We start from the raw sequence: 27,920 nt of genomic DNA, 5'->3' as shown, positions 1-27,920 counted from the left end.
TTCTTGTCTGCAAAAAGAAAGTAGGGAGGGTGCTGGACCAATTTCACTGAGAAGAAAGTTCCAGAGCTTGAAAATGGCCACTGACAAGTCCTTCTCCCATGTTCCCACCAGATGTACAATAACATCCAAAATCCATAAAACAGCCATATATTTATTGGGCTAATTGAATTGTACATAATACATGTTGCAAGCTTTCAAAGCTCCACAGGCTTCTTCATCAAGCAAAGATGTTAAAAATCATACAGTGTGGGGGTTAAGATGATATTAGTTTCAAGCTTGCATTTTGTCAAGATGTAGCTGTTCTCAGTTGAGGTGGTATTGGAGGGACCGGCCATGTGGGTACTCCAGGGGTACATGTGAGAATGGTGGGACAGAGAGAAGGGCTTCCCCAGCAGTTCTAAAAAGCACAGGTTGGTTTGTAAGGGAGAATATGATCCTTCAAATAACCTGGACCTGATCAGTGTAGGGCTTTATAGGTCAAAAATAGCACTTTTAATTTTTCCTGGCAGCCAGTGATGCTGTTCTAACAGAAAAGTTGTGTGTTCCCTGTAGCCAACCCCAGGCAGGGTACAGACCGCCCCTTTGGGGTGGCCTGCACCTGCACCTGCAACTTTTTTGCTGGGCTGGAGATAGGGCAGCCTCACCAGCAGCCCCTGTGACTCCAATCCTGCGCTTTTCCAGGCCACAGAGAAGCTGCGAAATGCCGCTTCCCCGTGGCCTGGAAAAGGGGTGTTTTTGGGGCTTCATACCACTCGGACCCTTTCTCCCTGGTGTCATTCCTGCAGCTGTTTGGTGGCTGCGGGAACGAGGCACCCTCCCAGAAGTATCTCCATTTGGAGCTCCTTCTAACGCCGCAGCCAGCCCGGCATAAGCGGCCTGGGGTGGCATGAACATGTCACGCCCGCATGCGCTGTTTGGATGCAGCGCAGCCATGACGTAATAATGGCAGCACCCATGTACACAAGGCACCGCCATTATGCCACTGCCAGCACATATTAGGGTTAGGGAGCATGTACATGGTGCGTGTATTAGGGTTAGGGAGCGTGTACTGGCACTGGTACGCTGCTTTTTGGTGGTCTGTACCGCGCCCCAGATAGCATTCTGGCTGTAGCTCTTTGGATAAAGCTTCCTCCCTGCAACCCACTGTTCCTGTCCTAGCCCAAGCACACAGGCACCTCCCTACCTGGCTAACAATAGTGGAGGTAGCTCTTCTGGCTGTGCTTGGGTTGTTTACTAGGTGAGGTGTGTGCACAAAAAAGAGTCCCTCTAGGAGAAACTCCAACTTTGCTCTTTCGATCCCTTTAAATTCTTGTATATCTAGAACACATTAATCAAAAGAGCAGACCATAGATTGAATATACCTGTACTGGATAAATAATTTAGGATGGTGGAAAAAATGGGTTGTCAAAAAGTGAGTCATTGAATAACAGGGGACACCTGCATCTGGGAGGAGGAGAATTATAATCTGTTTCACAACTTCTTACACCTTAGGAGTCTGTTTTTGTTGTTCCTATAGGTATTTGATATTGATCTCACACCTGTCATTTAAGGTAATCAAGGCCATGATCTATTGCTAGATATTTTTGTGTCATTGTATAATATGGTTATGTCCAAGCATAAGCCACAGGTCTAATATAGAACATTTCTATTTCTTGTACCACAGCATTTTTATACAGCAACATTTTTTCTTAGTCTCGGCATTTATTAATACATTGAATGTTGTACTTTCTTTTTCTGGGCAAGCTAATATTTCAAAATATCTCTGTGCATCTCAAAATCCTATACACACACATATACATTGAATTTTCCTTTTTTCACTTAAAAAGACTGACTCACTTTCATCGTGGAACTCTTCAGATATAATCATTGTTTTTAGGATTACAAAAATAATTGGGGGAAAATACTTATGCTTATAGATTAGTAATTCCTCTGCCTTGTGAGTAGAAACTTGGAATTATAAGGAGAAGATTGGAGGTCAATGTTAACAGTACAAACTGCCCTTAAATATTAATATTCAGGAAAAATTAATCCCATCATAATTGACAACTTTACTTGTCTTTTTTCAGAGGCCTGAAACCAGACCAAACGCTTTAGGAAGGTACAGCATTTGTTATTCCTGACTAAGTACCATCCTATGCACTTACTTGACTAAGTACCATCCTATGCACTTACCACATTTAAAGAGAAGCCAAGAGAGGCATTTTTTTAGCAATGTGAACACTGAGGCCCTATTTCTTTCCTATAGTGCTTTTGCAATACTGCACACTCCAGGCCTGTTAACATTACCAAACGGAAACCCTTTTCTAGCAAGAGAGTTCTTTTGAAGAACTATTGCTAAGGCAACACTGAAAGAAACTGTTCTGTAACTAATTTTAGATTGAGGCACAAGAATAAAAGTACTGAACCAGATAAATAATTAAAATCAGGCAGAACAAAGTAATGTGACTCTATATTGTGAAAATAGTTCTTTTTTTTTTAACATCTAACATAAACCAGGGTTTGGCACTGCTTTGTTTTGTTGTTGTAGTTTGAAGAAACAGCAGAGTTATTTAATAAATGCAGTCAAATTTGTATTGCTTTCACATATTTATTATGAATTCATAAAGTCTGTCAATAGTTTAAATTATTCCATTTTCATAGTTTTATTTGCTTTTTGTTCTTTAGGCACAGTATCACTAACAAACCAGCACGGTGTATTTAACATTTAATGAATTAAGACTCTTTCTAATTAAAACTATGCTAACCTGTCAATCAGAAATCTTGTGCATATCTTTGATATCAGATGCATATCTAACAAGATATATGATTGGCAAGAAAATGTATACAATCTCCTCTGTTTTTATCATTAACTGATGGTTCAACTTAAAAAAAATTGACAGCTTGCCAAGTTACATAGTTCCCCATCCACTTTCAGAAACAAAAAGTAGTTATGGTAGCACTTGTATGGGATGATTGTGGGATTGTTTATGTTTATGCAGGTAATGGATGGTATGTCTCTTGTTCACATTTAAGTCTTCATTTTAATTAGCACAGCTGTCACAGTTTCATTCCCACACTTAGTCTAATAGAAGCTTTTCCAGCCTTGTGGCTAATATTAACAAAATTAGCAACATTCATGGGATCTGATTTTTATGATTGGATGGAGAAAAAATATTTCAATGATAATCACAATGTGTGTTGTATGTGTTGTGTACATTCCATATTTAACTTGACTGCTTCTTCTTCATTGGACACAGTTGGAGAAAAACAACTTAATTCTTTCTCAAGAGAAGCTTATTTCTCAAGGATTATGCCTTGTCCTGAAGATACACATAATCTGAAAATGCAGCAATCTTAGAAAAACTAAGTTAATCTAGTCTGGTAAATACCTGGCTGTTGCTAAAGTATACAGTGCACTCTTCTTGACTTCCATTAAGAGACAAAAATGGAGTATGAATATAATATTTAATCTTGACACTGCCTTATTCCTTTACCATCTTGGAAGACAGGAACACCAAAACACTAAGGCCTGTTACAGACTGCCAAAATAAAACTGCTTCGGGTCTCTTTAGAGGTATGCTATTTAAATGATGCATGGTTCCTAAGAGTCCGGAGGTCGCGCCAAAGCCACACTCAATTCCTAAACACTGGGGTGCAGCTTTGGTGCAGCTTCCGGATTCTTAGGATGCATGCATCATTTAAACAGCATACCTCCAAAGAGACCCAAAGCAGTTTTATTTTGGCAGTCTGTAACAGGCCTAAGTTTAGTAAGGAATGAAAATATTCTGTATAGTTCTCCACTGAAGTTCTGGTTAGTTGATATCATGTTGTTATTTTTAATAAGAGATCCTCTCCCTCAAATGGTATGTGTTAGAACAACATGCTATTTCTTTAACCTCTGTTTCTTACATTTAGTTTTTGTGATTGATCAATGGAAGATAAATATGGCATTAATTTACAGATTTGATTTCTGGGGCACATATGGCACAGTTCCATTTATAGAAGGGCAAACAGGAGGATAATTGAAAAAATACATATTCCCTTTAATATCTAATTGGATGTTGGGGGAAAAAATAATATATGACTGGTTTTGGAAGGTTCTGAAGACAAAAATGGAGTAGTACTGGATAAGGAAGAAAAATCCTGTCAAAGGTACAGATAGCAAAGAATTTAACTGGAGTCGTGATCCTTAATGTAATATCAATTCTAAATCTCTCAAGATTTATAGAGAGAAATATCCTTGATATTTACTGAGGATATTCATAGAGAGAACATTTTTCTCAGAAATATCCACATTTTTAAGGATGGATGAGCACCAGTTTGAATGTACTTCAGGGAAACCAGGTGTATTGTATAGAAATGCAAATGGTTAAAAAATGTGTGCAGTTGGGAAATGCATAAAACACATAGTTAATAGGGGAAGGCATGCATTAGAAAAAATATGTGCCTTTGGGAACAGTATACATAAATGCATATAAATATACATGCAACAATTAGAAACAGAGTTTCAGAGCATGAGATGAAGAGGCACAAGAATGTGAATGCATGTGACATTCAGAAAAACATAACAAAATCGTGCTAGTAATTTTTCATATTCTTTAGTCAGAAGTAAGGGCTATCCAGAATGGGTAGGCACCAGACAGTTCACAGTTTCAACTTGCACCTAAGATCAACTAGGAGCTTGTAGAGAAACTTATTGCCAGCTGCCTGCTAATCACGTCTTGGCTGGTTAGGCTTACCATCTCCTTTTTTCCAAATACCAAGCAATGGGCATGTGGCTGGAAATCATAAGGGATAGGAAGCTGTGTTCCACTAAACCAGCTGTTTGTCCATTATAATCCAGTATTGTGTACTCCAAAGATGGGGAACATGTGGCCCTCCAGAAGTTGTTGGAATGCATCTTCCATCACCTCACATTGATGGCTGTATTGGTTAGGGTGTGTGGAGCTGAAACTGAAAATTTGGAGGGCCGCTGTTCCCCATACTTAGGCTGCTCTGATTGATTGCATCTGTACGGTTTAAGGTCAAAGTCTTGCCTATCACCAGATATCTCATCCTTTGAACCATATAGTTTCTGCATGCAAATCATGCTGTGCCACTGAGCTAATGTCTCTCCCAGTGTGCAAAGTGAATGGGGAAACTTTCCTAAGAGAATTGTAGTTGTACATTTATGTTTTACATTAAGGAGCGCTGAGAGATCCCATCTGCTGCATTATTTTGATATTTGGTAATACATCTCTTAACTTCTTCTCACATCTGTAGTTTCTTCACTTTTTTGTTTCCTCCTGCTCCCATTAGCTCTGATAGCATAGTGGTGACAAAGTGAAACAACCTAAAAAACCTGATCTCTGTAATGGTTTCTGCTGGCATGTCAGAGATCAGTTTATATTTTACTTTGCTTCCAGTACACTAATTGAATACAGCAGAGCGGAACAGCAGGGGATGGAAACAGAGCACAGTGAGTCCTGACAAAGATTTCTCTCTAGAGCCCAGCATTCAATTAACATCCCTTGTTAGACAGCAAAAACTAAGTACCCTGAAGCTATCTGACTCTTTATTTGTTCTTTTCCCTAAAAGTAGGATTTCCAGAGTTTGGGGAATACTCTCGGGGAGGTTTCAAAATCTCATGCCAGTCTTTATGGCCTAGGTTATTCAAGCTAGGTCATCAGCTGATTTGGATATAAATGTGAAAGCCACTTCACAGCAAGTCAATGAGATTATAAATATTGTGCCTTTAAGAAAGTTTACAAATTGATATATGCCAATGAGACTACATACAAAGTTTACAAACTGATAATTACAAATCAATATACAATGGTTGCTAATGCATTTCAGTGTTTTAACTCATTTCCCTTTGTTGTGGGTCACTCAGTGACAATTCCATTACCTACGGATAAGAACATCAGTAGAATGTTGCTAATAAAAATTCAGATTATGTTGGAATTATGTTGGGATAGGAGGATGATCCAAAATCAGATGCAAAATATAAATGAAAATACAAAAATATATTCAATATCCGGTTCATTAATTATTCCTTTAAAAATACATGAATATCCACTTCTTCTACTTCTAATGTATTCTATATGTATTCTAACATATTAATTGATTACATAAAAGACATTATATTTTACATAGGTACTTTTCTACTGTATGTTGTTCTAATTTAGTCAGTTCAGTTCAAATTTTAATTGCTTATAACCATGGGGCATCATAATATATAAAAAAAGATATTATACAAATGTCAAATAGCCAAGTTAAAATATTAAACATAACATAGAATTTCCAACACCATTTCTAACACTAACAAACTTAACAGTAAGAAATAAATATACAAAATGAAGCCACAGGGGCAGTAAAACTTTGGGGAATGTCTTATAATAATTTGCACAGGCTTTAGTCACTTAAAAGCTGTGGCTGTTCTAGTAATACAAGAAAAGGAAAAAAAAATCTATTTTGTGTCAGATGGACCAACTGTTTTTAATAGATAATTTCCCCCAAGGTATTTTTCTCTAATCCCCTTTGACAAAGGATGACTAAACAAATAGGAGAGGTCTTCAACTTCATCCATACCATAGAGACATAAATAGCATAAATTGTAAAACAGTAACATAAATGATAAAGGAGTTTAGCTAATTGGCCTTCCAGACTTGTGGGTGGCATTAGCTGAAGCCTTGCTAATGCTTGCTCCCTTAAACAAAAAATTTCCATTTTAAACAGATAGTCCTCTGGGTCTAGAAGGTGTTTAAGTAAATTATACCATGGGGAGATTTAAATTTCCTTTCTAATGTATTCTGTATGTATGCACTGACTAAGTAAAGCATTTACTTGTTAAGAGCCATGCACTAGTTTCAGTGGTCTGGGGGGAAAAGTTCTTCCAGGCACTAACTGGAGGTCCTTGCACACTGAAGGTTTTAAAAACAGACAACCAAAGTTACTCCAAATAAAAATGAGGAACAAAAGCAAGCTGATTTTGAAACAAAGGCCCGAAACAAATGGGCCAAATAGAGTGGCAGGAGACCAAACCTTCGCCATTTGTGCCAGAACCATGGCAATCGCATACGTCTGGTCCCAATCCAGTCCTGAACTGAGCTGCTGGAAGAAACAGATTCTATCCTCTCCTTCTTGGCCTGGTTCTTCACAAATGATGTGGCGTTGGCGCAGCTTCAGACTGAATTTGGGGTGTGTGTCATGTAAACCGCATGCCCCAATGTGGCCTGAAGCTGCATCATTTTGCCCTTGCATTTTAAGGCAAAAGCAAATATTTCTTTATTTAAAAGACAGAAAAAGATAGCAGCAGAAACCAACAGAACAGTATGTACTTGATGCAAGGTGTTTCTCAAAGTAAAAGTGGAATAAAACAGTATAGAAGCAGAAAACCTTTATCCTAACCATACTAGGGCGATAGAGATAAGCTTAAGATATTGCAGGCTAAAACACACACGTGAATTTTCTCATCCTCCAATGTGAAGATGATGACTGGAAAGTGGAGCAGGGAAGCAGGTGTTAGAGAGAGAGTGAAGGTCCAAAAGAATAGCACATCAAAGAGGAATGCAGGCCAAAGAGCGAGAGAGATTCTCTCTGTGTATCTGTCTTTTAACCTCTTCCTCACTTAGAGAGTAGTCTCTTAAAAGTGAAGGAAAAACTTTTGGGTGGGTCAAACATGACCAAAACATGTGCTTGCAAATAAATAGAGGTGAACATGTCCTTCAGGTTCTGATAATGGCTGTTAAGTGGTCTGAGAAGGTAAAGATAATGGACTTTCATACACCAGACAAAAAGCCAACCAAATTTAGATATTTACCTTCTCTGAAATCCAAATGTACTGGCCAATCATCTCTGGGTGTGTGTGCCAGTCTGAGCCAGTTTGGCAGGTCTACATTCCATGGAGGTATACAAGGCAATGTAAATAGATGTTTAATTCCAAATAAACGTGTAAGATTGCACTGTTGCATGGTAATTAGGATTGCATGTTAATCTTGACCAGCATTTTCTAATCCATTTGTTTCCATTATTCTTGTAATCTGCAGGATTTTTGAGAATCCTGACCTATTCTGAACAATATTCTGATCTATTCTGTCATCCATCAGCCCCTGACTGAGTGGATGAACTGAAGTACTTGGTCTCGGCCAAGCTTTGGGATGACAAAGGGATAGACTAGTTAAACGCCCATCTGTTCCGATAATCGGTCATGCGATTGTTCGCATCTCCACATATGCACATCATCGCATCTCTATCCCTTGTCAACGGGGAACGCTGTATCGATGTTGCTCCCACAATGGCAACACCGCATTGCTCACAGCACCCACGTGTCCCCATTGGGCTCCCGATCCAGTGCTACGCAGCCCTGGAAACCACGCCACCAGATCCAAGACCTATGCAACTGCTCCAAAGTTGTGACAGCAACCCTGATTCCCACAGAGGGAGGGTGAGTGGGTGAGCTGAGCTGTCAGGGACGCCGGCCAGGGCTCCGCGTGGCCTTAAATAGGCCTGTCAACCAATGGGAGGCCAGGATAGGATGGAGGACCTGCCTCCTGGCCTCCCCACCAATCCCAGGTGGTGCCACATGATGATGCCGCCCAATAGAGAGACACTTCTGCCCCTAGCGCCTTCTGGGACTTGTAATCCCCGCCGGCGTGGGCGGAAGTCCCTCTCTTTCCCCCCTTTGCCAGACAATCATGGTTCGGGCAGCACAGGCTGCTGGGGCCGCCCGAGCTGGGATTATGGGAAGTTCCTCAGGAACAAGTGTGAAGACAATATATTATGTTTGTATTCATATATGAAAAAATATATAAAATTATATGTTTTTGGTTTTTTCATATATTCTTGAATCTGTAGTATCAGATATGCAATACATGTGTGTCACAGGAATAATTTATACAAGCACCATTTTTTAGTTTCAGAATATGCTGACTAAACCTTATTTTTTGAAAACATTGTGTTTGAAAACCTTAACTTCTTCCCCAGAATACTAGCAACAACTTACCTTTTAAGGCGCTATCTTTTTTATGCCATGAAAATAAGCAATATGACTACCGTGATCTATATCCGCATCGTGCACAATGAGAATGCCATAAGGTTACTAGGCAACGGCTTAATACTCCTTCCCTTTTCTGCCAGTGAGAAAGACAAGTAGTTGCTAAGAAAAGTAGTACCTGTGGTATCTTTATTCAAGTGCCATGTGATTTAGAATACTGTGAGAAATAGGACTTCTGATCTTTTTTTCAGTCATTCTGTATGGTATTTTATATTTGATGTGTTGCTTCCTGAGAGTTCAGTACATTGGCTAGTTAAATTTTGCACATTGTCACCCAGAAATCTGAATTCATTACAAAGCTGATGAGTTCAATCCTCTGTATTTGTGTGGCTGTGATCGGGTTAGATTCATTACTGATTTTTCATAATTGTGGGTAAGATAGAAACAGTTTAGATAAATGTTGTATTATCTTTATAGCATAATTGTATAGCTTGCAGGTGAAAAACTGTAGTTTAAAGTTGCATTGTAAAATATCTTTGTGTGGCTTGACACAGTTTTGCTTCCACAAAACTGAATATTTGAATTTTCAAACTGGGGGATGCCAAGTGCCTTTTTTTCATTTGTCAATTCCACTAGAAAGGTTCACCAATCCCTGTCACCAGAAGAGTAATACTATTTGAAAGATTTACTACAGATCATGTAAAATATTCCCAAAGGACATACAGATACAATTTTAGAACATAATGTTGCAGTTATATAGAGAGCTAATGTTAGCTCATTGACCTAAAAAAAATCCCTCCAAAAGGAATGTTATTAGCATTTACAAGGATTTTTTAAAAATAGATCTTTGATTTAAAAAAATAAATAACCTTGGGACAATCGGTATCACAATCAAGTCCTCTGATGGTTATTGACCCTTCACAGAGCTACATTCCACATGACTTTGGATTAGATGCATTCCAGTTTTGTGGGTGTAGATAATCTCCTATAATATGATTAAAGAACAGATTGTGATTGATCTACTGGTAAAATTTTGCTTATCAGTCAAATTAGTTGTTTCCAAACTATTTGTTCTGCCCTTAGTTTTCCTGTAAAGTAATCTGTAGCAATACTTCTAAAGAAAGAATGAAGGCATTGCGATTTTGTATTCTGTCCTAAATCTCAAGTACCCAACATTTTGAAAGGTTTATGAATTAGGGCTCTCTGATGCAGTTAATAAATGCAACCTCTGAAGCACATTCTGTACTTTGCTTTATATTCCACATGTCTTCTGTGTAGTGTTGTGAAATGAACAGAGAGGGGAAGGCCTGGCCTATGTGTCAAACCTTTCTGTGTTGTGCCATCTTCTCCTGCTTTAACATATATCTAACACAGGGTTAGAGTCTGAAAGAGTTGCGGGTCATAACAAGGCAGTATTTTGTTGTTCCACTCTAGCACTATGATGATGCTAAATTCAAGATACAGTGCGTTTTGCTCTCCCACTTACTCTGAGTTTTTTCTAGAGCGATCACCTTCCCAGCCAGATAGGGGCATCTCAATTAACTTCCAGAAATGTTCTTAAAATTATTTGGGAACAATAAATATGTGAAAACCTGGTCCTTACCATGTATTCATACTTCTAAAAGAAAATATTTGATAATTTTCTCCATTTTTCTGGAAAGGGGTAATTTATATCAGCTGTAAAAATAAATTAACTATTATCAGAATGATGAATTCTTGTGCTATGAGTACCTATATTGAGAGAAAGCCAGGATATAAATAAATACAATAATAAAAAGTAATAATAATACTTAAAATATCAAATGTAGAAGAGATTTCACCTCTGTTGTGTCTGCCCTCTTGCTGAGACTGTAAAGGGATTTAGAAAGAGCTTATTTTCCTTAAGATTACATCCTAAGTGCTTTAAAGTGTTTTTTCCCCTTTTTATTAGTAAAATGCAGTTATGGTCCCAATAGTAACATTTGCTCATATTATTTCTAGATTTTGATCTTTCTCCTCTAATTTTGTTGCTGGATTTTGAAGAAGGGTTTGGAACCTTCACCTTCCATTTTAGATTCATTGCAGTTTGTCATGTCATTAAAACCTAAACAAATTGTGGCTAATTTTAACCAGGGTATATTGAAACAAGGCCACCTCAAACTATGTGTTATGAAACTGGCTTATTTCAGCACAATATAGTATTCAAATACAATACTTACCACTGGTTAAGCTTCATTGGAAGCAGAATTTCTTTTTCAAGGTGGAGACAGAGGTGAAGGGGGTAGTTATTATTATTATTCACCTTTTTTTATAAAGCGCTGTAAATTTACACAGCGCTGTACATGCAATCTTTTTAATTGGACGGTTCCCTGCCCTCAGGCTAGTTGATAATATGTATTACAGTGGACCTTTCCCATCCATGGGTGCTCATTTCTGTGATGCTCCACAGATGGGAAAAGACATGGATGCTTAAACCCCACATTATTTCAGTGGGTGGCAACCTGCATGCATCCATGCGCACAAACTGTCATTGAATAATATGGGGCATGGCAATCTGTGGGTGGTCAAATCCACAGGTTACTGATACTATGGGCCCACTGTACATTAAAATGCAGCCATTGATTGGTTATTGGATAGTGGGCAGGTGGAATGCATGAAATACTTGCTAATCTTTTTTTCTCTTTCCTCGTCTACAGCACGCATTATAAAAACAAAACAATGGTGTGAAATGCTTCCGTGTTTAGAAGGAGAAGGCTGTGATTTGCTAATCAATAAATCAGGCTGGACCTGTACACAACCAGGTGGGCGAATAAAGACAACTACGGTAAGGTTCGTTGTTGTTGTTGTTGTTGTTGTTGTTGTTGTTGTTGGTCTGCTTTATTTCCTGAAATATTTCAGAACAGCTGTGATTGTGAAGATATGAATGAAGAAACAAGTGCTTGGCACTAATCATAAAACCCACAGATATCATTAATGTGTTTGTATAATTTGATATACTTTGATAAATATGCCTTTTAATAACATTTATAACTTATATTTATCCATTCTCACCTGTGCTACAGAAAGCCCTCGTTTTGTATTAGGTTTGATCTTGATAACAATTCAGAAACATTAGAAGGTCCAGAATGTGGCAGCAAGAGTTTTGCTCAGTTTAAGCCACTGGTGGCTCTGTTGACTCAATTTTTCCATGAGTGCCAAGGATTTCTCTGGTGGTTTTGGGCATAATGCAAAGTGCCTTTTATCTTTAAATCTCTGAAGTCTTTCTTCCATAGACTCATGATATATGGTGTTAGGTGGCATTTATTGATGTATGGTTATCTGTTATCAGAAATGGGTTATTTTTATAGTGTTGACATCTGAATGAAAAACTATTTCCACAGACAGGTTTGCTGTGCTCAGCCTATTAGGTGTTTAGACTTTTAGTGTTCCTATTCTACCTGACATTTGTATAAGCCTCATAGTATTAGTTGGCATTGTCCTTCCAGCTGAAGTTTTCATTGTCAACATGTTTAATTGAATTTTTAGCATGATTTTGAAAATGGTGTGGATACTTTTATTTTGATTTTAAGCTGCTTTGAGCATCACTTGGGTGGAAAAGTGAAAAGTAAATTGTCTGCATCTGAGCAAGAGAGAGAAAGAGAGAGGAATGTACTGTACATGAATACTTTAGACCAGAAAAGCCAGGTTGATGAACATCATGGTATCAAGATGTACCTGAAATCACACTCTTGCTATTTTAAACCTAACGTCTCACCTGATCCTGGTTGTCAGTCAAATGGTAAGTCATCCTATGTGGCTTACAAAACTTAGCATTCTGGTAACAGGATATTTTTCATTGACAAATCCATCTCCCCCATAGAAAATCTATTTTAGATGTACTTCCTTTGATTTTAATTTACTAATACTGTATCTGTATTCCTGAACCATCTGGTTCTGTACATATTATGTTGCCAACCAAACATTTCTAGCATTTCTATTTTCAGAAGAAAAATCAGCACAACAGCCTGTAAAACAAGATCCTTGTATTTCACTGATATGTGAGGATTCAGAGGCATCACTGTAACTTTAAAGTGAGTTAATATGGCCATTTTCTGAGGTTCAAACTAAATTTAATGATATTTACATTATTGGATTTGCATCGCTGTCCTCCTCCATAAATAGGATTGCTGAATAAAGAACGATGGAGGGGATCTCTGTTGCCCTTCCTGAAGGTTGGATCTGCTGCAGGCTTCATACTTTGAACCTTGTCCCTTCTATATAAGGGTTACTAAAATAAGAAGTCACCTGGCTAAGCACACCTCACCAGAATTGTTTTCTGATCTGTTTGTCACCTGATAGTCCTCTTGTTATTACAGGTCAAGGTAGCCATTACAAAAGGCACATCTGTCAAGTGGTGGGAGGGGTGTTGTTGCATATTCTGTGGCTGGTAGACTAGATTTGGCTTGGTGCCCAAGTTCTGCAGGCTTTTATTATACTTCAAGTTATGAACAGTTTATCTTACAAACTATATTTTCATTATATTTTATGTATTTGCTTGCTTGAATTAAGTCAGTGGTATTATTATTTTTTAAAACAAAAGCAGCAGACAGAAATACTGTTACGAAGTGATACCATATTTAAGAAAGCATGGCTTGCCAGCTGCTCTTGCTTCTTGTTGTTGGCATCATCGTCATTATGATCATCATTTTTTGTACCATTTCTTAGCTAGATATTCTTCTAGCAGAACAGGAGATGTTGAAGCAAAATGTAGCTGGCGCATGATCAGAAATATTAGAGCAGGTGTGGGAAAGAGTGCACTTCCCCAATCATTTTTGAGGGTCCTAAATACTTCCCAGATATTTTGGAAACAGTAAACAGGGCAGGGTGTTTTTTGTTTATTTGTTTGTTTGTTTTACAAACCTGGTACCCAGCTCAGAAAGTATCCTCTTCTGGATCTAAAACAGGATAGTCCCCCAAAACATGGTAAAATCCCCCCATGCCCTGTATAAGTATCTGGAAGCATTTTAAATATGGGGTGAGGTGTATAAAAATCAAAACAACAGCACTTCTCTCAGGTTTGTCCTAGATCCAAGAAGAATGCAGTTGATCACTGAAGATGCATATATTTATTGAAACAAATAACAAACAAAACGTAAAAATACGTATCAAGTGTGAAACGTTCCAGCTTCTGTCTTCTTCAGCTGCCAAAGATGAAACTGAGCTGTTTAATAGGTGGCAGTATATAATATTTCTTCAGTGACTGACTTTCCTGGAGCCAGGACACACGTGGGAGAAGTGCTATTGGTTTACTTTAAAAGCACACATGTGCACACATGCACACCATTTTCAGTGGTGAGTGTGGAGTGGGGCCATGTCACCTTATGTCTGGTAAGGCTTGTGTGTAGCTGCCAGACCTCATGTATTCTGCCTATCCTTGCAATAGAATGCCTCTCCTTTGCATTGTTCTCTATGACTCTACATGATCACCAATGGAAAGGTAGACAAATGGAACTGAATTTCCATTGGAGCAAATGGAGTGGCACTACTTCCTATTTCTGCCATTGTTAGTGTGTGGATCCATGTTCATGATATCTATTCATGAAGAGTACCTTCAAAAGAGTAATCTCATATTCTTCCACTTTAAAAAAAACTTGAGAAGAACTAGAAAAGAGATATTTTCAGGTGGTTTTGAAAAATGGTGAGAAATGGTAACAAACTTCAGATACAGTACTATACTGAATTAGTACTGTGGAATGTACAATAAAACATTTTACGCCTCCTAACATGACTGTTCTGGCGATGTGTCTATCATACTGTTGTGTAGGAGATGGGACAGTTTCATTTTAATAAGTTGCATAATATATGCAAAGTTGTATCAGTTTCCCTATGAACAACTGCTTCTTTTCAATCTTTCAGGGATATATGTTGGCAGTGTGTAAATGTGAAAATCAACCATTCTGTTGGTGTTATAAGGGAGATTAATTTTAGCACCAAATTGTGTATGTATATGTGTCTGTATATATATATTGTCAATGATCCATCACTACTTAATTGTTACTTAATTAATTCATTCTTCTTCATGATGCAGTTTTGAGGCATGGAGCTTAACAGAACATTCATGCTCCAGTTCCCCAGCAGCTAACCTTTTAAACTTCTGTGATTTTACTGCTAAATTGGCTGAAGTGGGAAATTAAAGAGTATGAAGAAGCTAAAAGAGAGCTCACACTAGATAAAGGATGTAATTACTCTGACACAGAGCTCAGTGCTTTGCTAGTAAAATTTACTAAGGATCTAGCTTCACCAAGGGACGTGACTTTGTTAATAGAGTTTACTTACACACAGAGCAACTTAGCATTTCCTGCCATTAATATAAATGACATGGTGGCTGGGTTGGAAAGGTAATTTGTTCCTTACCCTGAGCTTTACTATACTATAGTTTGTTTCTACAGACAGGAATGTGAAATACTCCCCCCCCCCCCCCTTCTGCTACTATTCATATAAATCTCCCTTGTGTGCATGTGCAAACAACACACACACAATTTATTTTTATAATACTGGGTTCAGCTATATAAAACACATGGATTTTACTATCTAGCTATGTAGCACGAAAAGTAACTTTATCTGTGTGCCACAAATCACATTCCTTGATTCCCCCCCCCCCCCCTCAGACGTTAACTCATTATAAAGAACTAGCATAATTGTTGGAGTGTTGGACTGTAACTCTGGAGAACAGGGTTCAAATGCCCGTTCTGCCATGAAAACCCACTGGGTGACATTTGTGCAAGTCATATACTCTCAGCCTCAGAAAACACTATGATAGGATCACCTTTGGGTCACCATAAATCAGAAATGACTAAGGCCCACAACAACAAGAAGAACAACAACAATGGAATCAGCATCTGATTCAAGTTTGCCTGTGATTTCTCTTCATGTGTTTCTTTTGTGGTTTTTAGGTGGTCTTGTGTGAGATCCAAAACACACTGCAGAAATAATCCGGTTTCAGACCACTTTAACTGCCCTGGCTCAGTGCTAGGGAATCCTGGGAACTGTAGATTATTGTGGCACCAGAACTCTCTGACAGAGAAGGCTCAATGTCACACAAAACTACAGTTCCCAGAATTCCCTAGCATTGAGCCAGGATAAATAAAGTGGTCTCCAATAGTTTATTTCTGCAATTTATTTTGGACATTAGAGTGGTTCCAGTTTTAAAATGCTGCTCCTAATGTATATGGGGAAAAAAGCTTTCAAGCTGTTGGAGTTAATTTTTATTTCCTCCAACCCAGACTTTGAAAAGAAAGGTTTATATCGTATATGTCCCTTGTAACTGGAGAGCTTGTGGAAGGGAAACATGCACACTTATTTCCAGTTGCAGCTGTGCCCAGGGGAAGCCCACTCCTTACTCTTCTGGAAGCCTCAGTTCAAGCTTGGGATGTGGGTAGGAGACTGCAGAGGAAAGCAGTAATTGGAGAAAATCAGGCTGAAGAAGGTTAGGGGGGTAATTGCTGCATGAACATACACATGCAGCTTTTCTAAAGCATGATACATTCTAGGCTTTTCCATATGTCCGAATTTACTGTATGAATCAGCCCAAACATTGCTGCAGAATTGTCATCCAGAGGGGGAAAGATGTAGTTGTAGCTTTAAATATATATCTTTTTAAAACCATGCTTCTCATTGTTCTTGAGAAAGTGGGATGTGTTCAGTCTAATGGTAAGAGCCCATGGGTCAGATAGCACCTTGGTTAAGCAAGGACTGGAGCAAAAATGAGGCCTCTTTCACTGCTAGTTCAGGACTACCCTTTGAAGGCTTAACATTTTCCAACAAGTAGGAAGCCTTAGAACAGGAGTGAAAAAGTGATTGTCATGGGATGTGTGCTGCCCCACATATTTTCTCTCTTTGTAGCCTCCAGACTCCTTAATATTTGTCCAAGCCCCCTGTAGCCCACTCTTAGTGGGTAGGAAGTCACCCAAAGGTTATCAGCTTGACAAATACCAGCAAAACAGCCCAAAACAAAGGTAATTGGTTAAAAAGTCTGAAATTGCAAAGTGTGGATTTTGCTTTCAGCCTGTTTTTCACCAGGGGGAAAGAGAGGGCAGGAGTATAGTTTTCAATGAGGTCATGAGGTGGAAATTGGCCCTGAGGCCCTCATGCCTGTCCTGTCCTACAAGAGCTGTGTCTAAGCAGTTTATGATATCTCTGGATCTCTTGCCAAGCATGTTGCTAGCTTTGGTGTGCCAGATTTCCAGATCATGGAACCCCTAGAGATAGAAGTCTTAGATATGGCTCAGGAAGAGTCCAGGTTGCCAAGGACATGGAGACCTTGGGCTTAATGGTTTTTGGTCAGACCAGTTACCTGATCGTATTAGGTAATAACTCTCAGATCTGGCCTTCTTGGGGTGACATCTGGGTCTGCTGTCTTCTCAGCTAGCTCCTCTGCTTCAAAGTCTATCTCTGAACGTATCCTGTGGACTGCTAGGATATAACAGTATTCCCCCCCAAAAACCAAACAACAATCATACCTTATTGCTCATATAAGAGAGAATTTTGATCTGGTACCCTTTTTCTATCATTATGTACAGTGTGTTAGTTGCAGCTATTCCATTCCTAGTTTAAACATACAAAAAGCTATCCCTTCATATTCTAAGGGAAGAATAGGCTGTAATCTTATGCCAAGCCACCTAACAGTAAAGATAATTGTAAAGACTCACTGCTGCATACTGCACAATAGATATACGCTGATGTACAATTCCAGTTGCTTTATGTGATTTATATTACCGTTGCAAAGAATATTGACAAATGTTCTTATCCTCTACAAGCAAGTGAGGTCAAGACAGCCCACTGAGGTAAATGTGTCATCCACAACAAGATTGTTTTGCACTGCCAAACATGTTTTGGAGATTGTATAAAGCAACCCTCTGATGCAAAAAATTTTTTAAAAATGTTTTATAATTTTTTATTAAAAAGTTGTAAAAAGTGTTGTTGTTTTTAATTTTAGAAATGCACTGAAACTCTAGGAATCTAACAAAGCAAGACAAACTCTTAATTTGAGGGCAAATGTTAGAAGGAGCTAAGTGAAGCTTTGGATCACAAATGGATACTATGGTATCAGTTCTTTGGACAAGGCATTATGTAGTGAATATCTATATTTATTTGCGTGTCTGACACAGGGGAAACAACACTATGTATATATAATTATAATATTAAAAAATACACACAACATCTTTCAAATGCGCATGTTAGCATTATGAGAGAAGTTGTTTTGGGCACCAAGATAGCATGCAATGGAATCAAGCAAAAACAAAAATGAGTTGGACACCAGCTTCCTGAATTAGTTGAAAAGCTAGAGCAAGTGGCCTGCTTTTAAATTATGAGAGAACAATGTGATTCCTCTATATGCTGAAATCACTATAATAGTTCCTGTTCACATAGAACACATTTAAGGAATGAAACAAAGCCCTAAATCCAATATAATATTCATAGATTCAAAACTGTATGCTAGCAGAGTTCAGTAGGGTGTGTTTGTTTCTGATAGCAAAAACAATAGTTTGCTTGTTTCTGTGGTTCCTAAGTATACTAATGTTTGGCTCTGCATAACTGGGAACAATACTGGACTACCAACCCTTGGCTAAAGTCTAGAATTAGATGTTGTATAGTAGTTCAAATATCTGAAAGGGGATTTAGAGTCAAAAGAGCCTCCTATTTTGTTGTAAGTCCTTCTTTCTTCTAGTTGCCAAGCAAACAATATAGTATAAAACTAGGGAGAGAGGTTAGAAGATCTTTAAGTCTGATGTGGTAAAGAGAGAGAAAACTCTCACTTTATTCTCAAAAACAATCAATAGCAGGCATTGTTCTCTTTAACGATTACTGCAAAATGTGCATCATGACTTAACGTAATGTTCTATGGCCCAGTGCTTCTATGTTCTGTCCCTTGTAATTTGCTGGCTGTAATTTCAGCCCAAACCTCCTCCTGAGCTATTGTTCTCACAAATGCAGCATTGACCCAGTCCCCCACTCCCCAAAATCCAATCCTATTTCAGAGTCCAGCAATAGTTTCCTTTAAAGCTAGATTCCAGATACATGATATGGAAGACAACAGGCCCAAACAGACAGACCAAAATAAAGTTGCTTCAGGTCACTGGAGGTGTGCTGTTTAAATGATGCATGCATCCTAAGAGGCCAGAAACCACACCAAAGCCACACTCCAGTCCTAAGGACTGGAGTGCAGCTTCCGACCTCTTAAGATGTGTGTGTCATTTAAACAACATACCTCCAAAATGACCCGAAGCAGCTTTATTTTGGCCTGTCTGTTTGGGCCTTACCCAGTTCCAAATCCAGAATACCCTTTCTTCAAGCTCCCCCTCTCTGTTTGATGATAATTATAATTTTAGATATGCTTTATAATATCAAAGTGAAATAATCAGGCACCATATATGATGCATATAGTGTATTCAGACTTCAACTGGTACTAGACTTTTTGTCTTGTGAATACGTTCATTTTCCTGATGATGGTTTTTTTCTATAATGTAATAACCTTGGAGTTGGTTAGCTGTGCTGTGCTTGAAGTGGTATGAAGTGATACAACAGCTTTGTAATAGTTTATTTGTAATGGCCTTTTCCACTTCTTGGGAGTGTAGTGATGAATTTGTATATTTACAAAATCATAGTATCACAAAGATTTGAAGTGACCGTAAAAATAAGCTTGTCGAAACACTTTTCAATGCAGGACATAACTACCATGTGCCAAGTAGCCATTCTGCTATCTCCGTGTATCCCTTACAGAAGTAAGTCTGGTACTTTTTAATGTGATTGCAGCATATAACGTGGGTAATATTTTGTGACAAATGATAGCAAGGCTGGAATTGTTACCATGTATGAGCTAAATCCAATTGCCTGTGTAATTGTTCTGAGAATCATGCAGTAATCCAGCTGTTTCAACAACCCTCTCAAGCAGACCCAAGCTGAGGAATACTGGGAGCTCCAATCCAACAACATTTGAGGGGGTACAACCTGTCCACTCTGATGGGGTTTACATAAGGAATGACTTACCAGCTTCCCATAAAATAAATGGCTCTCTCCTGGTTGGGATTAACAGTTAGATTTAGCCATAAGGTTCTATGCCTTTTAGCTGTGGAAGAAACAACCCTTGTCAAGGGTGGCTTAAGAAAACATAATTTCAGGAAGAAATCCTGAAAGGAGTAAAGAATCTATCAAATTACATAGAATTAAAGAGAGTGATATCAGATAGTTCTATGTAGAAGAGATAGATAGATATAGATATAGATATATGGATACATATATGCATTCTGCCCTATTGGCTGTGCTGAGTAAAGCTACTGAGAACAGGTTTTAGAAGTCCTCATGATTCACACTCCTGTTCAATGACTTGTTAGTAATAACTTGAAATTTTATTATGTATGGGGCCCTACCCCATTTTCTCCAATTGTAAGATATTTTGCCATTATTTTTAACCATATATGGAATTTGTGCCAGGTTAGTCTATCTGCTGACCCATTATATACAGTCAACAGTGGGTTGAAATATTGCAACATCATATTAAATGCACACAGCTTGACTGTTTAAAATACTTTAGAAGGGATATGTAACTTTTGAGTTCTGTAACCAGTATATATAAGAAACAATCAAACAAATATATGTGAAGAGAGCCAGATTCAAAGACTTCATTCTGCCTTTCTTGTATGATATAAAGAGCCCTGAAGTAAAATAATCACAAGAGACTCAAGAGAATAGCCAGGAGTATATAATTCTGGATATGTATTTATGATTTGAATCCATTAAATGAAATAAAAATACTTTTAAAATTGCTCAGTCTTCTAAAATATTCATTTAGGAACATCAATGAAAAAGTGGCACAATTTGCCATTTTTACTGCATTTTAACTTTAAAAATAGGTGCCATAGAAGGGAATATGACTGGAGGGACAGTGTGACATTACTCTTCAGTTTTCACACTTGAATCTTAATTGATGTGATGGATCCATTTGTTATATTGATATTTTGTACCAAAAAGGCAGGCAGGAACCCTTCAAGGGTGTATAAAATTCTTCTTTCTGTGTTTCCTCCGTACACAGTTTGTATTATACTTTAAAATTGCCTTGATTTGTCATATTTCTAACAAATTAGGTTTTCTTCATTTTCCCATCTTTTAAAAACTGCATTTCCCTCCACTCTTGTTTATGTAGAACCATTACCATTATTTTAAAGGAGAATTAAAGGACAATTATTTTAAAGGAGAAAATAGATTGAAATCTGTCACTTTGCTATAATTAGTGTTGCTGCCAGAGTTTGTAATTATCTGGGTTGGAATGCAAATATTTCCATGTAGTAAAGATTTCAGCTGTATTGAGAATTAGTCATAATTCCTCTAAAGAAGCTATGCTGTGATTTCAAATGTAAAACAAATTTATGAAATACAGTTTATGTTCATTTAGTAGACAACTGAGTGAAAGTCTACTGCCTAGAATGTTTAACCCTTTACTCTTGACTACCGTGAGAAACTATGTAAGTTGTGAAGTCAGTTTGCATTATAGAAATAAAAAGTTCTTTAATGTTTACCTTTTATTTTTTATCAAACTAAGTCCAAGCTCAGATGTATGACAAACCATGTTTTTATACTACAGATAGTGGTACCAATATCAATTTTTTTAAAAAGAGCCAGCATGGGGTGGTTGTTTGAGCATTGGACTAAGAATCTGCAGAGCAGAGTTCGAATCCATGCTGAGCCATGGAAACCCACTAGGTGAACTTGGACAAGTCACTGTCTCTCAGCCTCAGAGGGAGGCTCTGAATAAATCATTCCAAGAAAATCTTCTAATAGGGTTGTAGTAGGGTTACCATAAGTTAGAAATGACTTGAAGGCACTCAACAACAACAACATGACAAAGCTGTGATTTCTGAGTAGGCCCATGTAATTCTCAGCAAAAGTGCATGACATCTTGGACATATTCAACCAAGTAATTAAAATCAATGCATCTTAGTTGCCAGACAGTTAAGAAGCAACATTAATTATCATTTCATTTAATTCTAAGGACTTGGATCCAGATTTTTCTCCACAGCAAGAGGTGGGTAGAAACTAACTTTCTGACCCATCCTCTCTCCACTTGCCCCTGCAGGCCCTTGAAAATACTTTGAGAATTAGAGGCCTTGCTGTGGCCCATGCAGCAGATGGAAAGAAGAGCGCATGGAAAATTGGTCAGAGCAGGGTGACCAGATGTCCTGCTTTTCCAAGACATGTTCTACATTTCAACCTTTTGTCCAGGAGGAGTTGCAAAATGTTCTCCATTTTGATCACGTAATGCCCTACATTTTCTTCAATGCCCTACATTTTGCAGTGCGGTTATGAGTTCTGGTCGCCCTGGGTCAGAGACACCTTTTGTTATTTTCAGAGGACACTGGAGTGTAATGGGCACACAAAGAATGAGTGTTTGGATTAAATTCCACATAAATAAAGTTTGGCTTGAAGGAAATTGTTCATAAGAACCTGTTTCTTCTTCAGCAAGACACTGATTTACAGAGTATACCGTGAATGTGAAAAAAAATCTCTTGTAAATGACACACAGTTTTCAGAACAAAGCCTGACACAATCTTTACCAGGCAGGAAGTTTGTTTGATATTAGTAAAGAGTGAGTTGAATTTCCAAGGTTTGAAAGTATTACAAGACAGCATTGTAGTGTTGTATGGTTGCTTTCTTATTTAAGAATAAGGGGGCTTTTTACCCCCTGGCAATTGCTACCTGTAAAATAATTCACCATGCAATATTGGCTTAATGAGCACTTCTCTCACAGCATGAAAATGTAAATAGGCCTTAATTAATTCATCTCATAGTAAATATTTTCAGAAGATTCAGTTCACTTCGTTGTGGCTTAGTTAAACAACCATATCCTAAAATGTACTGTGAGTGACCAGAAATGTTGACTTTGTCCCTCAAGTTCAGTTTCAGCAGTAAATGGCTTCGTTAACCCCTTAAATGCCCACTAAGTTGCCACAACCATAACTATGTGAAAATTTCTTCTTTTGTGCCTTGCTCTACCTTCCATTTTAATCCAGATTCTTTACACTTACTCTTACTATTACATGTAAAGAACAATTTAGAATAACATAATCCCCAAAGCACCTGTGCTACGTGGTTTGTGGATAATTTAAGAATGTTCAAAGACCTTGCTCATTAGAGAGAAATGTTTCAATCTAGTTTTAGGAGAGAGAAAAAAAAACTGGATTTGAAAATGCTATCATATCTGGTTAATTGAGCCGCCACACTATGGTCAGCTAAAACTGAATATAGCTTTTGTGATTCTTCATACCTCTGGGTTTTCCATTTTGTCTGTGATGATGCTATGGACCGAAGTATTCCTTTACTGGCAGGCCTATACAGTACTTGTGTACATGAGATCTATAATAGCCAAGACATTTTGCTTTCTCATTTCTGCTTGTTGTATGAATAGTGCTCAGTTTGTATTGTCTGCTCTGCTTGGGGCTTTGTGATCAAGAAGTCTCAAGGATGGCCTGTAAGCTCTAGGTTCTGTGGGGACTTTGTTAATCTTTGCTGTTTTACCTGGGGTATTCCAATTAAGCAGAACAGTAATTATATCTGTATTTTTAAAACATAGGTTTATTTATATGCTGCTTTTCTCCAGACGACAGATTAACAATAGCATTCTTCCTAATATCCCATAACAAACTTGATAAAGAATTACTGTAATAATAAATATCATCATCAGAATTAGCAAAACCACAGAATAGTCTCCTTAAATAAATCAGTGCTAATAATCATTAGCTCCAAACATTTCATGTGAATAAAATAAACAACAAAATAATGATTGTATTAAATATGTAGTGAGAATCATCTTATCAAAACTATCAGCACACAACAATATAACATCTGCCACCAATCTCAGTAGTACAAAAATCTGAAATTTCTCAAAAATCAGAAAAGTTCCATGTACCAGACAGAGCTGGACAACTCCTGGAAGATGTATACCAGTAGTTTAATTGTTCTTGCTATTAGTTACAAAAGCAAATATGAAAGGAGAAATATAATTTTGTGTAAACACTTATACTTTTTTAAAATCTAATTCATTTTTTTCTCAGAGATGCAAATGGGATAAAGATCAAGAGGTACATATATACCTGTAGTCCATAAAGTAAAAAATATGAATAATATGGACACATTTGCAAACAGCCAGTACATTGCATTAACAACATTGGCAGTGCAGATTCTATTATGCACTAATCAAAGAAACAGCTTCATAAATCTGTGTCTAGAAAGGAGAGCTCATGTAAAATAAGCATTTTCCTGAAGCTTGGGTTTGTTTGTTTTTGCCCACCCACCCCAGAAACAACGAGACAAGACAACGGAAAGGTGGGTTCAAACAGGGCCATTTATTAACTTGTCCGATTTATTAATTTCTTAACAGAACTGCAAACCAGGTGGGGAAATAGCCATGCACAGGACCAGCTGCAGCCAGTGGCCTATCTTCAAGACCACCTCCGCAGCTTCTCCTGGGCGATAGCACCTGAGTCAGAACATTAACCCAAAATCTGGGTTATCAGTTGGCCAGCCCGCATCAGGAAGACTAACATGAAAATCCCTCTCTCAATGGTCAAAAATTAAAGAGAGGGGTTTATTCTCCATGCAGTCCCAAGGGAGGTCTCTTTCCCCATCTCCCAGGTCCCAAGGCCGAAAGAGGTGGTTCTGTAGACCTCCCTTCCACCCAAACAGTGTCCTAGGCACTCACTAAAATCCAAATTTCTTTCAAATCATGCTGAATCAATCTATTTAGATGCCACCCAAGCCAGTTTCCCAAGGTCTGTCTGGAAACAGTATGGGGTAGTCGAAAAAGCCCTTGGAAGGGGGCAAAATTCCTATCTGGCTCCAAAGCAACCAAGTTAACTTAACACTGCACCAGCGGAAGGGTGAGTCGATTGCAAAATGAAAGTGAAGAAGCTGGAGGAAGCATACTATAAATTGGCTCTGGCCATGCCTGCAAAATCTTCCAAGCTCAGCATAACTGCCGAGGCATCTTTTAAATCTTGTTTCCCTGTGGGCTTGGGCAAACTATGCATCCCATCCCAACCCTTTGTGTGAGAGTGGGATGCAAATTATTTGTTTAGGTGTCTCCTAAAGTTTCTTTTGTGGTTACACAACAAATGTAGAGATGAAGTTTTGTGTGTGTTTTCTGTGTGTGTTTTCAAGAACTCAGCACCTCCAAATAAAATATGATTTCAGTTTGATAGGTAAGAGATTCTATACAGGGTAAGAGATTAATTTTACAAAAATCATAGTATTTCAATAATAAGAATAATGCTGAGTGCCTTTCTTTTTTTTAATTTTCCTTCCCCATTCCTCCATTCTATGTTATTGTTTCTAATCTTTCAGAAACTTCTGTTCTGAATTGTACTTGGATGTTTATAGTGCAGTAATTTAAGAGCCACTATCATGCAATATTGTTGCATGTATGATCTGTCTTTTTATGTAGCAATTTTTATACGCAGGTTTGAAGTTCATATTATTTGAACAACAGTCATACAGCCTATGATTGATAAATTGTTTTCAACATTTGCCTACTTTTTCCCTATTACAGTTACTCAGCATTATCCAGAGCATGGAAGAATGTATTAATTCGTTAAAATTTTTGATTTGTTAAATTTCCTCCCAAATGTGGCAGGATTCCATAGTGTTTATGATTTAAGTGAGAGTAAGTTAAGCGAGTACTGACTCTCAGGGGTTGTCTGCATGGGCCGCATGGCCCAGCTTTTCCCCTGCCTGGCGTTGTCTAGTTTAGATGGCATAGGCCAAAACCCCTGTGGTGGGTTTGGGTCTGATCCTGCCTATATAGATGTAGATTTGGAGGATCCAGTCTGACCCTAGAGTAAAGAGCCTTTACCCCAGGGTAAAGATGTGTGAACACCCAAACATCCCCACACTGAACAAGGGTAACCCAGGTAAGAAGGAGGCTATTTAAAGGCCCATCATCCCCTTTTGCTTCGTCTCCACAATGAGGAAACACATCAGCAGTTGCCTGTCTAAGTTCTCTCAACTTCTTTGGTATGTGGTCTCAGTTTTCCTTACTTTAACCTCTCTGTTAGTCTGTGGTCTGTCCTTTTTGAGAATCTTTCATTTAGTCATTCCTTTGCTTGTTCAGTGGGTGTTTCTTCTCCGTGGGGTATCTGGTGGCAATAGAGTGTGCGGGTGGCCCCCCACTAACTCCCTCAAACTGAAAGCCTCCTCCTCTCTTTGGTTTGCTTTCGTGTTTGACACTAAATGTCTCCGGCCCATCGTCCTCCTTTTTGATTGAGAGTGTAAGCTCATGCAAGCATTTCTTGGCAGGCTCTCTTTCCATTTGATTCTGTGTGGGTGTTGAATCCTGATTTTGGTGTGGTTGGATGAGGGTGTGTTTTCTGCATGCAGCTCCACAGCCATGAGCATTGTGTTGCCTCTTTCCTTCTCCTGATTGTAGGGGTGGGCAGTTGACTCTGACAGATGATTGCAGACTCGATCTGGTCAGTTCTAGGCCCTCCCCTTCTGTGCATTCTTCTGTGGGGTACCCACATGGCTTTCATCACCTTCCCATTGTTCAGAGGGGCAGGGAGTTGGGTGGGACCCTTGAGCCATGTGGTGGGGCACCATCTTCCGAGATACAGAGCGGGGGTGGTGTTGTTGGAAGTCCCTGCATTTGGTTTAATGAATTCTATTTCTGATTAAAGGCAATTTATTGGTTTAGTTTATTTATCTTCAGTTTGATTACATTAATTTAATTGATTTAGTCTGATTTGATCCAGACCTGGTTGCTGTATAAGGGGGTGCTGATGACATTTAGTTAATCAATTGGTAGCTAATAGTCAATTAAGCTTATTTGGACTGACTTGACTGGTTAATTGGTTGATTGATTGGTTGATTGGTAGAATTACTAATAATTGTTAGCTAATTAGTAATTAGTTCATTAGTTGATGGTGTTAATTGATCAGGTTAATTGGTTAGTAACATTAAACCAATTACATTTATTTAAATAACATTCAAATTGAATTGAATTGAAATAGTACGATTAACCAGCTACAATTTCACTAATATAACTAATTTGACTGAATTGCCTAATTGATTAGTCAAACCAGTTTGTTTGATTGGGCTAATTAATTGTTCAAGTACTCTTTCTCTCTTGCTCCCTCTCTCTCCTGCATACTTTACAGCAGGATTGCTATTAATTATATGACTAATATTGCCTTTAAGTTTTCACATGTGGTTTAATTTAAGGCTTGGTCCAATTCAAGGCTTCATTAGATCAATTTCATATGTTTAGCATTATCAAAGTGGTGGTTTACAATAATAGGCTACCACATCTCATCTGATCATGTTGGCTTGCTGTGCTTTTCCACAGTATTAATTAACTGCCTCAGAGAATTTCCAGCCAGATGCTGTCTCATCTTGGAGGCTTGGCAGACTGTCTGGGTGACCGTTCACCAACAACAGGTGTAAAATGAAATTCAGTGCTTTAGGACAGCTTTTCTCAACCTGACAATTTACAGATGTGTTCAATTCCCACCATCTCCAGGCCACAATTGTATTATAGACATTGTAATCCATCTGTGAAAACTAAACAAAAATCAGGGAATGGAACATTAAAGCAACAAAAAGAACACTTTTGAAGGAGCCAGTAACAAAATGTGCTGCTAGGGGCGAACAGTGACGTCCCATGTCATTCTCTGTAATCCCATGTTCTGTTTTGGAAAGCTGAGATCCTGCATTGTTAACATAACTATGATGACAGTTTTTTTCATTGTAATTATATCTGATATCCCACTCCCCAAAGACCTACACTTTCAGCCTAGCAGCACCCTGACCAAAGCATTTCCAAGTCACTGAGATCCGGTCACAAGGAAATCATGTATGCAGCAGTGTCCCAGTCACAGAGCACATCATGAACAGGCTGCTAGAGAAGTCCCTCAAGTTCTTGCCTAAACTATTTGGTCCAAGGCACCTTATGACCAGGAGAGTGCTG

At 38.3% G+C, this 27,920-nt stretch overlaps 1 protein-coding gene across 7 annotated transcripts in view; it reads left to right on the top strand.

Annotated features, from left to right (window-relative positions):
- The window catches only part of LOC149312355 (chemokine-like protein TAFA-5), a 358,468-nt gene that overhangs the window by 277,070 nt on the left and 53,478 nt on the right, over window positions 1–27,920 (top strand). For 5 of the 7 annotated variants that reach the window (XM_089524449.1, XM_089524454.1, XM_089524456.1 and 2 more), the window contains exon 3: window positions 11,629–11,756. In XM_089524449.1, the coding sequence (XP_089380575.1) occupies window positions 11,629–11,756 (128 nt within the window). Of the gene's footprint in view, window positions 1–11,628; window positions 11,757–12,915; window positions 13,003–27,920 lie in introns of all 7 variants that reach the window. The other 2 variants (XM_089524452.1, XM_089524453.1) reach the window with 1 other exon arrangement.

Source organism: Sceloporus occidentalis, unplaced genomic scaffold, assembly GCF_023333645.1.
Source record: "Sceloporus occidentalis isolate IW3139 unplaced genomic scaffold, rSceOcc1.0.p SCAF_5, whole genome shotgun sequence".
Lineage (NCBI taxonomy): Eukaryota > Metazoa > Chordata > Lepidosauria > Squamata > Phrynosomatidae > Sceloporus > Sceloporus occidentalis.
The sequence above is the reverse complement of the archived record's forward strand: the minus strand, read 5'-3'. Positions and strand labels throughout refer to the sequence as shown.